This window comes from Garra rufa, chromosome 2 (assembly GCF_049309525.1).
Source record: "Garra rufa chromosome 2, GarRuf1.0, whole genome shotgun sequence".
Taxonomy (NCBI): Eukaryota; Metazoa; Chordata; class Actinopteri; order Cypriniformes; family Cyprinidae; genus Garra; species Garra rufa.
The window spans coordinates 45,677,355-45,691,367 of record NC_133362.1 but is presented as its reverse complement, the minus strand read 5'-3'; the positions used below and the strand labels follow the sequence as shown (position 1 = coordinate 45,691,367).

General features: G+C 38.3%; 1 protein-coding gene across 1 annotated transcript in view; it reads left to right on the top strand.

Annotated features, from left to right (window-relative positions):
- The first annotated feature begins 354 nt into the window (after positions 1–354).
- Positions 355–14,013, top strand: part of col21a1 (collagen, type XXI, alpha 1) — a 68,330-nt gene continuing 54,671 nt past the window's right edge. The window contains exons 1-9 of the mRNA XM_073834278.1: positions 355–536; positions 3,578–3,708; positions 3,991–4,551; positions 5,725–5,890; positions 5,979–6,207; positions 7,871–8,044; positions 9,815–9,892; positions 10,900–10,983; positions 11,996–12,058. Coding sequence (XP_073690379.1) covers positions 3,609–3,708; positions 3,991–4,551; positions 5,725–5,890; positions 5,979–6,207; positions 7,871–8,044; positions 9,815–9,892; positions 10,900–10,983; positions 11,996–12,058 — 1,455 coding nt within the window. The 5' untranslated portion in view covers positions 355–536; positions 3,578–3,608. The remainder of the gene's footprint in view (positions 537–3,577; positions 3,709–3,990; positions 4,552–5,724; positions 5,891–5,978; positions 6,208–7,870; positions 8,045–9,814; positions 9,893–10,899; positions 10,984–11,995; positions 12,059–14,013) is intronic.

Sequence of the window (14,013 nt, the reverse complement as noted above, 5' to 3'; positions counted from 1 at the left end):
CTGAAATAAAAAAAGTACCAGAAATTAATCTGCAAATGAGCAACATATTGTACGACGCAACAAACAGACAACAACCTTCCGCCTGGCAAATTAAACTCAGAGAATGTAAAAGCATGTTCTCTTATCTAATCTTCTGGCTCATTCCTAAAAACCCCCTCGCAATATTTATCCTCTCAGCTGTCATACACGATCCCAGCCTTGGAAGAATATCGGAATTACTATAATTTTCCTTCTGCTTCCACAAAAAGGGGGCTGACTCCTTTTCTCTTCTATTTAGTGAAGTTCTCCTTATCTGCGTCTTATTTCAACCTCTGTAACCAAGAGGGAGAAAGAGAGAGAGAGAGAGAGAGAGAGAGAGAGAGAGAGAGTTGGAAGGTGAATGGAGAGGGCAGGCTCACATCTGCAACTCTGCAGCCTCCTCAAACCCACCTCCTCCAACCCTGCGCTTTGCACAGCCCTGACCATGAGACACCAGACAGTGTGAGTGTGGGGGATTTTATTCAATAAGAGTCCAGCTCCGTGCACATCAAACTCTGGTAAATCTTGCTATTTTCTCTCTTTAACCAGTATGATGCATTGATTTTCATGACTGTTGTGTTATTTGCACTTTTTTCCTTTGGCTGCAACCAGCATGCAGAAGATACTGTTTCACATCTCATTATCTTACGGCTAGCCCCAACAGATGAGGTCATTGTTAAAAAAAAAAAAAAATGCTTCAATGCTTGTTTGAAATTTATCCAGTGCTTTATAAAAAAAAAATGCATTTTTTATATTTTTTTGATGGTGCTGTGCTGTCATGTATTGAGGGCTGGGTTGATATGTTCCCTTTTGAGAACATCTAAAAAGATGCAAGAGAAAACTGTACGTGCATTGAACCTCACATGCTTTGTCTTTTTTTGTCAGCGTCTTTGTAAATCTTTGATCATGCAGACAACCTGCATGCCGGGTTTATTAGTATTGGTTATCAGTTCCTGACTTGTGCCACTGTCACAAGTGAGGAATGAATGGAATTATTTAACAGGGCTTTGTCCAGCAGCCGGTCCAGGGGTGAATGTGCAGATAAGTTATTCGGTCTAACTGAAGGAACAATGTAGCTTTCTTTCACTCATAAGAGTTGTGTTCCCTTGTTTGGGTAACAGCGGTGATTAAAAAAGGCTGCACAGAAGAGCTGGAAGAGCATCAAAAGGGAGATTCTCCAAACCATTTGTGAGTAAGACATGCATGTTGATCACGTACGTAACTTGGTGGAAACTCCCTCGTAACAGCTTTGTCCTCGGTAGACTCCTGGCTTTACGGTCTTGATTATGTGAAATAATTTAGGTGGTCTCTCTGATATAATGTTTTGGCTATTCCACTGGAGCCTGAGGAACTTGGCCCCCCATTTATTTTCCCCTCATGTTGGCAAACTAATTGAACATGCCTTACAGCGGTTGTTGATTTTGGTATTGAAAAGTACTGCATTACAATAGCACATTTATAGCTGTACAATGGAAAACAGGCAGAAAGGTTTTACTAAGACAATGGCTGCCAGTTAGAAAACATGAAGATAACTGATCCAAGACAAGCCATACACAATAAATCAAGAGTAGCTACAGATGTGGAGCGAAATTAGAGCTACGTGAAAAAAAGAGAAAAGCCCTTCCTGGGAAACTGACTAAATAAAGCGTACATATTTGGCACCTTTCCCGCTTAGGATACGGAGAGGTTAACACCTCATCTGGAGGACAGGCAGGAATCAGCTGTTCAACAAGGGTTTCCTGCCTCCCACATTCAGTTGGACAAAAGCCATCGACGCAAAATAAATCTTAAACAAGTAACACTACAAACACGATGAATTACTTACACTGAAATTCCACCAAGATTTAAATGTCATGTTTTGGAAGATACATGCTGAGGATATGTTTGGCTAAATTTAAGGGGGCAATTCCTTTTCATAGTGGAGAATGTTTAATCACGTCGCATTCCAGCTACATTACCGTTCCGGAGTCTCCTTCATCTTGACCTGAGACTGGAACCATAAACTGTCTGGAGGTCCCCAATAACTTCCAAGGTCAATGAGAAGGTTATGGTGCAGAGAAAAGCCATATGGCTAGAGATACAGGCTGGCAGACACACATGTCTTTCCAGTTTTTGTGCAGGACCTGTAGTCATTAATTCCACAAGAGTAATGGTGCATTACCAAACACATTCCAAATCACATTCATTCTGCACAGTCCTTGTTTTTTTTTTTCGGTCTAAAGTTGCTTTGGCTTTGTCACATGAACATGAGATTGGTCGTTGTCCAGGACTACAATTTTACTGTCCAGTTCCAATGAATAGTGTGTGTGTGGGGGCGTGGGTTTGAGCGCTTAGCATGCAGACATGCTTGTGAAAATAACGGAGCGTTCCATATACCTCCCCTTGTGCCGGGCTTTGCGAAGCACTGAAGTGAGGGCTAGTTCCACCGTGGCTGTCTTACGATACACCTCCTGGTCAAAGACTGGAAAACCCCAGTCATAGAACTAACCAAGGATGAAGGATGTATAAAAGTTTCGCTCATGTACCAGTCATGCTCAGATCTCTCAGCTGGTGAGGATGGCAACTTGCATTGGGAATCTTTGTTTGACCACAGCAATCAGTAGGCCAAAAAACACCCCCACCCCTTCCAAAGGGAGCATATCTGGTCTTCATTTATTACGCTGTTTTTTATAATGTCTGCAGTTCTTTCTCTTTCTGGAAACAGCACACAGTTTCCAGCAGGAGCCAGAGTTAGATGAAGTACTATTTTTTGAAAACATGACATGATTTAAAAAAAAAAAAAACACAACAGGAATATTCTGTGTTCAATATAAGTTAAGCTCACTAGACAGCAATAGTGGCATAATGTTGATTGCCACAAAAATTAATTTAGATTTTCACACTTACATTGTAAGTTAATGGGGCCAATCTGCAAACTTAAAAATTACAATTTCAAAAGTATATTCACAAGATGTAATGATGAGAACCTTACACCTCAAGTAATACACAAGTTTTGACAGAAGTATAAATAAAGTGCTTAAACATAATTAGAAGTTTCAAATTTCTGCTTTTAAATGCTCTAAAATCCATTTTAAGTGCCTCACCGTAAGCTAGAGATTTTCTTAAAATTAGGGTAATCAACATTATGCCGCAAATGCTGCCTGCTGAGCTTAACTTGTACAGGACCCTGAAAATTCCTTTAAAAAATAACAGGACAATTATGTCATTGATTGAATTGAGATGTTCAAATGACAGAGAAGTATTGCATAATACGCCTGTTTCTCATTTCAGTTATACAAAAAGTGTGCACACAACCTTCATTTCCATTGTCTGGTTTTCAAATCCAAGCCTACAAATGCACAACCATCTTTGTTAGCATGGACCAAATTAACCGCATTGTACCCTGTGCACAACAAATGCAATAAAACTGCAGCTCAACTGTTTTGGTTGAGATGTTTACATTGATTACAAAAAGCATGTTATTCATTTAACAAACCTATAAAACTAAACATCTGCAAATCCAATGGCATTCATGTGAAGACATCTAAGAAATGCATGTTTTATCTTCATTTCTCTTCAGGTGCTAAACTGGAGCTTGATACTTCAGGAACATGGGTTGCAAAATGAGATCCATGCATTCTGTGTTTTGGTGTCTTTACTTCATGCTCCTTCACTTGTTTTGCACAGCACAAGATGAGGACATGAGATTAAGTAAGCGTGCTTCTCTCATCTTCATTAGTGTCTTTTGCATGAAGACTATTTACTCAGATAACATCACCTAATGATGCAGTGTTCATTGTGGCTGTCTTAATACAGAGCAAATGCAACAATTTCTGCAACTTCTTTAGATCATTTTGGTCATTCAGTTAAGAACACAGGGCAGACTGTCAATAATTTGATAGAAGATAGAGCTTTGGAATCAAGTGTCCAAAATGTGCCTTGTAGTGTAAGAAGGTCAGACTCACGCAGTACAAAATCTCATCTTAATTTCAGGTTGTAGGACAGCGCCGAGTGATTTAGTATTCATACTCGATGGATCATGGAGTGTGGATGATATCAATTTTGAAATTGTCAAACGGTGGCTGATGAATATCACCATGAGCTTCAACATCGGTCAGAAGTTCACGCAGGTTGGGGTGGTGCAATATAGCGATGACCCCTTCTTGCATATACCCCTGGGAAAACATTTCTCAAGCAGCAACCTCATCAAGGCTATGGAGTCCATAGACTACATGGGTGGGAACACAAACACAGGAAAGGCCATCAAGTTCGCCAACGACAAACTCTTTGCCTTGTCTGAGCGAGGTCCGAATGGCATTGCAAAAATTGCTGTGGTTCTGACGGACGGGAAGTCACAAGATGAAGTGCTGGCAGCTGCAGAAGCTGCGAGGAAAAAGGGGATAATTCTGTTCGCAATTGGTGTGGGTTCTGAGACCGAGGAGGCAGAGCTCAGGGCCATTGCCAACAAACCATCCACAACCTATGTTTTTTCTGTGGAGGACTATAAAGCTATTGCAAAGATCCGTGAAGTTATTAGGCAGAAGCTGTGTGAAGGTAAGCCTGTACTAATGTACTGTTCCGTGTCTCTAAGCTTTCTTATTTCACTTGCCACATTTTCAAATTCATTCGTGTAATATTTTTCACACGTGTCACAATGAAATGATGCAGTTTTATGGCCTTGAGCTTCCACGGGGGAGCAAGACCTTTTAGCTTTACCATGTCATATACCAGTGGAGACAGGTTTATGGCATCTCCACGTTCGAGTTGCATGCATAATTTGGTGCCTCTCACATCAATGCACGGATCACAGTTTGATTTATATTTTGCAACATCCAGGTGTTCTGAGTTCACCAACGTGGCTGTAAATTATCCAGAAGTGTGAAATCAGGATCATGCATTGCTAAACATGTTTCAGAGATTGTGACATCAAATTCCAGCAGGCTTACAAACAAGCCAGTTTGATTATTTGAGAGTTCTGCAAAAGGCCAGTGATTCTGAGATGTTTATGCACTGCTAATCCAATTCTGGCAGATGCAAATGTCAAGTTTGTATAGTTCCCTCCAGCTAAAATCATTTAATTACTGTGAGGTATGGGTTGGATTTGCAGTTAAGTCTGTTGAAAAGCATAAATAGTACTTATTAAAGTGTAACAACGGTGGAAAAGATGTGATCAAATGCCAGGCCTGATCATCGGCAAGTCTTGAAATGGGGAAGAAGCATATTTCTCAAGGCGCTTTTCTGTTCTAACAATGGATTAGTCAGCAAGTACTCCACACAGACTTGTTAAAAAGCGAAAATAAAAACTGGAGTGCAATATAGCCATTAGGTTGGAAAAACTGCCCTCCATAAAAATTTGCTAAGACTCCTGAAGCTCATGATAGAAAGTTTTTCTGGACACTGGAAAAGTTAATGATTAAGGCGCTTTATGACTGAAGAGGTCATCTCTTGTCTGGTATTTGCAATGGCGGGGACATTCTTTAGTTGGACTGCATATTTGCACAATGTCCAGTGTCCACTAGTCTTCAAGCCAAATAAAATAAACCACTGCATTCCCTAAATATTTAACCCTTTCCAGCCATTTCTTCTCACTATACATTGCACATATTGCTGTGATATTAATAGTAATTAAAGGCAGAGAAATTATAGGGTATTGCTCATTTAGCTTAACTTAGATTCATGCATTTTGTGTGGCAATTTACCTTGTTTTCTCCATTTAACGTGTCTTAGAGACTGTATGTCCAGCAAAGATTCCAATCAATTCTCGAGATGAGAAAGGATTTGACATCCTCCTCCATCTCAACTTGGCTAAAAAAGCTAAAAAGACACAAGGATCTTTTTATGGCACCAAAGCCTACCAGGTGACGTCCCGAGTTGACCTGAGTGAGAACACTAGGTAAAGTGTCTTCTGATATCAAGTTCTCTTGTTCTTGCAAGTATACTCTGTTCAAAGTGAAACAGTGTCTTCATCTTAATGTCCATAGGATGTTATTTCCAGGCGGACTTCCACCATCCTATGTTTTTGTGGCCACGCTGAAGTACAAAGGCTCTGTGGTTATGGAGGAGTGGGATCTATGGAGGATACAGACTAAGGACGAAAAGCCTCAAATGGCTGTTACTCTAAATGGTCTGGACAGAACAGTGATGTTTACCACCACAAGCAGCACACCAAGTGGAACTCAAACTGTGGTTTTCACTAAACCACCTGCTAAGGTAAACACACAGCTTGACAGAAGAGCACTGAAACAATTCATGAACTCTCAGTCCTGATTCAACAATTTCATCAGTTCATTCTCCTTCAGTTAAAATTTCATACACCTAGAATATAATACACCTAGAGAATCCATGCTGAAAAATTGTGTTCTGGAAGCTGGGGATCTTAACTGACGTGCAACTGATGTGATACCAGACTTACCGCTTAACATATGCACTGTAAAATCAAATAGTTTACCTTACTTAGATATAGTTAGTTATCTTTACTTAGTTGCTATACTTGCTAGGTTTTATTAGGTTACAAGTAAAACAATTTACTTACTGCTTCGAGTAACGCTTACTTAAAATATTCAAGTAGCCACAAAGGAACCAACAACATTAATAAACCAGTGAGAGGCAGCAGTGCACTAATATGTTGGTAATGTGCAAAATAACAACAGAAGAAGAAGAAATGAAAAGTTTTGGATGTGGAGCAATTCTTAATAGACTTTTTACTCATTTCCTCCATGTCTGCAGTAATCTTTCTTTCACTAGTTTCCCAAAGTCATCTTGAATGTTGAACTTGAATATTTGAGATACGTCACATAAGCTGACTTCATAAATTGATTAGTGTTCCCTTTGGTTGGACACTTGGTACTTTTCTTTATTATAACTTTTTCCTATTGAAGCAGAAATGCATCATTAAATCCGAGTTATTTGATTTCAAGGGAAGAAGAAAGCTTATAGAAAGCGATCTACTAATTAAATCATTATGTACCTTTAGCTGTATTTAACATGTTTATTAATGATCCTTTACTCTTTTATTGTTCTTTATAAACACCTTGAGAAGCTTTTAATTGGGTTGATACAGTTCTTTAATATTTGCGGTAATATGCTGAAGTCACACACAGATTTTAACATACAGCACGAGAATCACAACAATGGTAACAATTCAATTTTGTTTATTTTTAGTCATTATAACAATAACCATTTTATTTGCTCTTTTTTTGTGCTGCTACTGACACAGGACAGCAAATAAAATTGGCAAATAAAAACAACAACAGTAAAACAAAGCAATTGCATAATTTATTCATGCTGCAATGCACTCTGAGAGTCAGTGAGTAGCAATACTAAGTCAAGAGTAAACCTAAAGTAAAGAATCAAGTACCTCCCACAGTCCTTTTTTAGTTACTAGAACTCTTGTGTAAGTAAACTATACTAACGGAACATTTGTCAGTACAACATACTATTCCTATTTCACTTTACTTCGTTTTTTTTAGTGCAATTGGTTTCCTCACTTTTTCTAAGTAAAGTCAACTTATTACAATTTACAGTGTGGATTAAAAAGTTGGTGGAATTTGAACAAAGAAATACTCAGTGGAATTTTATGTAATATTTTCTGTTTAACATAAATTTACTCCGATACATTTTATACAAAGATTCCCTAGTATTTAAATGATGAGAACGTTGAGTGATAAATTTAACGAAAAATGGAAAATGGAAAAATGGAAAAGGTTCACATAAATCTTTCTTTTATGGTGCCAGTGCTACTGAATGACTTTACTGAAACAGTCCTATCCTCCTCATAAACTCACATTTTTAGTATATAAACTACTGTACTAATCTAAAAACTGTAAATGGTGTAAAACTCCATTACCTGTATTCTGCTTTATGTATTTTACAGAAATTATTTGATGAAAAATGGCATCAACTGCGTCTTTTAGTGACAGAGGAAGATGTCACTATGTACGTTGATGATTTGGAAATTGAAACCTTGGCACTGGAGCCTCCTGATGGTATTTTTATTAATGGAAAAACACAGGTTGGGAAGTACGTCAGAAAAGAAACAACTGTACCTGTAAGTACGCCAGTGAATTCTTGGATTCCATTCAACAGACAAGAGGTTCACCGATAAAAAAACAACAAAACAAAAAAACAACAACAACTTCAAATCATGCACATATGCACCTACATTTCATGCTCATTTTAGTCATTGGCTAATAATTGTTTAGATTTCAGTTAGAGGCTAAGAATATGTTTAGTACAGCTATATCTTCACTCGCCTACACTTGAACACTGAGCATTACAGAGAGTTTCATGATTCATGCTTTGACAGCATAATGAGCGCACTATTCCTATTGATCTGCCTGGATGCGCAGTGTATTTGAAGAAAGACAGCGAGAGTCATACCACATAGGACTGACACGCTAGATGTCAAGTTCATTCAGAATTGCTTAGCCTGCAAGACTAAGCAGAAGCCACCGCTGGCGGCTTTCTTTAGTTGTTGGTGGGAATAATGCACAAACAACAATCTCGTTGGCATTAACCTATTACAATCTGCACTCTAAAAGTATGCTGGATCAAAAAATGGATAAACCCAGCTGGGTTGGGTTAAATGTAAGCCAACATGCTGGGCTGTTTTATTCAACCCTAGAATGCATGAACCGAAAATGACTATTAATAAAATAAATCAAATAATTGGTCACATACAAATCTTTTAAAGGGGTCATCGGATGCCCATTTTCCACAAGTTCTTTAGGGTCTTAATGAGAAGTCTATAACATATTTGGTTAAAATTTCTCAAGGGTAGTGTAAAAAACACTCTTTTACCTTGTCAAAATCAGCCCTTTTTAGAGCGAGCTATTCTTTTGCATGTTCCTTTAAATGCTAATGAGCTCTGCTTGCTCTGTCCCTCTCCGCCGTGGGATGACGAGCCATAATGTTTACTTTAGCCGCATTTAGCTGTGAAACTTGCTAACTAGCACATAATTATGAAAGGCCATTTGCAAAGATGCATAAAAAAAACCCTTATACTCACTTCTGCTGTGGGTGAAGCTGCATTAGGAATGATTCACACGAACATAGGTCCATATGTAGATCGGGATCGGCGCTTTCCTTTCAAAAACAAAAGTAACGTTAATCCTCTACGTCTTCAGCGGCTCAGATGTCGGGAGTAAATGATGGCCGATGACCCCTTTAATATATCAAACCTTCATTTGTTCACTTCCCTTGTATATATGCATTACAAAAAGATTACATTTATTATTTTTAAAATGAAGTTTTAAAATCTTTTCTAAATTAGGTAACTGATTATGAACAATTATCAACCTAAACTGGGTCAAATCAACCCAGCTTCTCTACCCAACAGTTTCAGAACAGTTTTTTTTTTTAATTGTACATTTGGATTTACTTATGCTTTTAAATCATATTACATATGAATGTATTTTTGTGAAAAGCTGTGATATTGTGAAGATAAGTATATTCAAACTTATTCATCATATATGTTTTTTAAAAAATAAAGGGAAAAAAGGAAAACATATGATATTGGTTTTAATACTTCTGGTGTATAACAAAACGATGACAAAGCATATTATATAATTTTATGAAGGAATATTGGAAGTTATTGGAATGTTTGTGTGTGTTTGTGATCCTTTGCCAAAGAATAAACATGACATGGAACATTTTCAACATGTGCAACACAGCAGTGTTCTTGTGGAAAAGCATGTCATGTTGACACCAAATGTGTTTTATATGCAACAGGGAGCACCTTTCCCCTTTCCCACAGCCCTAGGCATTGACTTTTCTAAACATACTTGTATTTTCTATCTTTCTCTCTCTTTCTGAACAGTTTGAAATACAAAAACTCAGAATCTACTGTGACCCTGAGCAGAATAACAGAGAAACAGCCTGTGAAATACCTGGAGTTGTGAGTACCAGAATCTTGGATGTTTCTGTTTTGGCCCATTCGAATATATTCCAACTATTAATGTCATATCGTATCAAGAGTGACTTTATATTTCAAATATTTTATCTTATTACCAGATGATTCTGTCTTTACAAAACTGAGAAGTAAAACAACAAAACACTGAGGACTTTGTTCGTTTATTTATTTTTGTAATTCCTATAATTCCAGTCTGATGTGTTTTAGAATGTTTTAAATGTACTAATCTTATTTAATCTGTTCAATTTCACTGACAAAATAAAAAAGCTGCTCAGTTTCAAACAGAGCATGATATTTGCTCAGAACCGTTTATTAGAAAGTCAATCACATCTTTATGTAACACTGGCTCATCATTGTCATTGTTCTCAGTTCACAAACTCAATTTGCCTGACCTGGCACTATTTTCGAGTTTCTTTCAGACTCACTGTTTAGAGATGTAGGGCATTTATAAACACTGTGGCAAACACTTTATTTTACGTCATTTTTCTTTTTTGCTTGTGCATGTTGCAGTACAGCCTTGCAGCTCTAAGCTAAGTTATGTTTTTGCCCTGGCTCTTTTATGTATTTTCACTCCTTTTATTTTTAGGATGGAGAGGTATGTACTTTTGAAGATGGCTTTGCTCGCTTTCAAAAGTAACTGCTAATCTCATTTTGAATGGCAGAGGTAAGATTTGCCTCATGTTTTTTTTTTGGAGTGTCTAAGTATAGTCATAGCTGGAAAAATCAGTGGACTGTCAGCAGCTTTGAGAATGTATGGCTGAATGATGCTGGTGTGAACCTTCTCACTGACAAAAGCATTCAGTGAAACTGCTTGAATGAAAGTACTTTAGAGGTACTCCACTGTATTTCAAAATGTATCATAGTATTATCGTAGTATCGTAGTTTTTTTTGCCACAAAGCTAAGCTTATGCCACAAAAAAGAAATTATGTATGATGCTGCATGTTTTATGAGATGCCCTGCAGTAAATTAAGTTCTGCTATTTTTTCTTTAGTGTGCTAATGGACCAGGTGACATTGATCCAACCCCAGAGCCATGCACCTGTCCACCTGGGCCATCTGGTGCCCCGGGAATGAAGGTACAGTAGTCTATATCTCAACAACTTTGGTCATTTTTTGTACAATAGAACAGCTTATATAATGTCTTCATTGCATCAAAAGTCATTGTATTGCACATAAAAGTTTCTAAAAGGCAAGTCTGAAGTTTATAAGGTCAAACCTATGCTTGAAAACACATGCTGCTTTTCAGCAGGTGATCACAGTAAAATGGCCCTAAACAGAATTTTAAACAGTTTACGGAAATATTTTCTTGACTGCATGTGGTGATTAAAAGATTTATAGACAGATTGAGTACATTACTGTACTTTTATAAAAAAAAATTTATACTGTTTCATTTTCACATACATCATATTCTCATTTAGGAATAAACAAACAAACAAACAAACAAAACTTAAAGGCATCATGAAATGCAGTTTCAGATTTTTATAGTTAATAAAGTTTTATAAAGGTTTTTTTTCACCAATAAAAATCCAATATTTGTAAAAAATAATAATTTTCCATCCTCATTTTCACCATGCATTTCTAATGCTCTGGTCTTTTGGAGTTTTTAGTGCTGCAGTTTGACTGTCTTACTTGACACGTTTATCCAATACACTGTAAAAAAACAAACAAACAAAAAATTCAAAAACACAATTTGCTGAGTAAACTTAAAATAATTTGTCTAAAATTATTTGAGCAGGCTGAACTTAAAATTTTAAGGCAGCAGGGTAATAAATTATTTTAAGTTTACTTAAATCGTTTTTTTTTTTCAGTATAGCAGTATTGCTCTTGTGATTGATGGACAGACATAAGCTGTTCAGAACTAAAATCACTGATTACATACTATGATGATGCATATGTAAGGGTGTATTGAGGGGGAAATCATGATGTTAATTAATATTTTAAATAGGGGAGTTAGTTTTGATTTCTGAAGTTCTAATTTCTGGCAGAAATACAAACAGTTTAGATTTGCTTCTATTTTGAAGTGAATCATAATTTTGTAATGCAATTATGTTAATACTATTAATAATACATCTTTTGTACATTCTCTAGGGAGAACAGGGGAGAACAGGAGATCCGGGTCAACCTGGCCCAGCTGGTGCTGATGGTAAGCCTGTGAGTACTACACAGTTTAATACAACCTCAAATTAACCTGAGCACGTCGTGTTCAATGCAGTATCCAACACCGCACATGCGATAGAACTGTCCATGGCATTCACTGTACACCGTTTTTTTTCTTTATTTACTTCAAATTATATAATTATATTTACACCAGCAATGTATGTACTGTATAAATAATGTATAGATAATGTCACCTCTGAGTAGTAAAAAAAGACCAGTGAACACTGGTGAGTGGAATGTGAATGCCTCGCCACTCCCCCGTACACTCATGTATTTAAGGAAGTGGCATGCATCCACTTTTTCAAGTTTGTGCTGAGGAGCTGAGACGGCCATTCGGCGGTGGAGTTCAGGATTGTGGTACAAAGGATGTAAGGAGTTCCCTTTCAGTCAGTCATGGTTGAGGTTAAATCAACAACTATTGTTTGGGGTCCCTATGGAAAACAGTACAAGAACTGAACTGGAAATGGTGTTGCAAGCAAGACACTGACACGGTCTTTTCACTGTTTACCTGTTAGTACCCAACACACAGGTAGAGACCACACAGGAAGAGACCAGCTCAACCCGGATATTTTTAGAACCTTGTGAAGGTATTAGGTGTTGCCCAGCTTGCAGATCTAAAGATGTCTGTTATACAGGTGCTTGTGTGCCAACACCCAGGAGGAGACAGTGCTCCGAGTGAGGTGAGCTCTAACTCCTGGTAGGCACAATTTGCCCTGTGTTTAGTACACATGCGTTCCACGTAAGGCCGTAGAGGTCTGCCTCCTCCAAGGGCAGCATTTGCAAGTTCACCACCTGGTCCTGGGAAGGAATGGTGGGAACTTCGGGCATGTATCCAGGCCAGGGTCTGGACAACTTAAGTGTCAGCCGGCCCAAATGTTTTGCTGTCCGAAAATGCCTGCTTCTACCCTCTTGATTGAAGTAAGTGAAGTCAGGAGTGCTGAATTCAGAGAAAGGAACTTAAGGTCAACTGACTCCAGCGGCTCAAAGGGAGCTCTCTGAAGTCCAGCCAGGACCATTAAGAGATCCCAAGAGGGGATGAGGCACAGCCTAGAGCAGTCTAGAAGGATTTATCTTTCTGGTACCTCTCTTAGGAACCTGATGATCAGGTTGTGCTTTCCCATGGACCTGTCGTCCACTGCATTGTGATGTACACTTTCAAACTGGAGGGGAACAGCTTCCACTCCAGCTGATCTTACAGAAAGCAAAGCACAGTGCTGATCAGGGATTTCCGAGGGTCTTCACTGCATAAAGAGCACCAGTCAGTGAAGAGACTCCACTTCAGGGCATACTGTAAGTCTGCCTGGTTGAGGGGGCTCTGGCCTGAGTGATCGTGGCTATCACTGCCTGTGACAGACCACTTAAATTCTCTGCGTCTCATCCAGGAGTTACACGTGAAAGTTCCAACCAAATTGTGCCCTGCCCCTAAAAAAGGAGGTCCTTCCTCCCAGGAATTCTTCACGAAGGGCCTGTCATAAGAAGCATAAGGTCTAAGAGCCAGGTCCAGGCGGGCCAGTAGGGTGCAACCAGCCAGACCTGCTCCTTGTCCTTTCTGATCTTGCACAGGTTTTGTGCAAGGAGATTCACTCGGGGAAATGCATATTTACTAGGGGTGGGAATCTTCAGGCACTTCACGATCCGATCCGATTCCGATTCTGGGAGTCATGATCCGATTCCAAAACGATTCTTGATCTACATTTTTTCCCAATTAATTCTTCTGCTGTGCAAATACAACTTTACAATTTTAAAAACATGTAAAATTGCAGTTTCTATGCTTTTTGTTTATAGTTGGAATCTCTGTAAAAGTAGGTGTGTCAATCTTCACCGGTTTCATGATTCAAGTTAATTACTGTTTTCATTAACAACTAAATATCACGATGAACACATTCTCAGTTTTCAATAGTACTGCACATGGCTACATTTTCATATTTGTTTTATATCAAATTTAATTT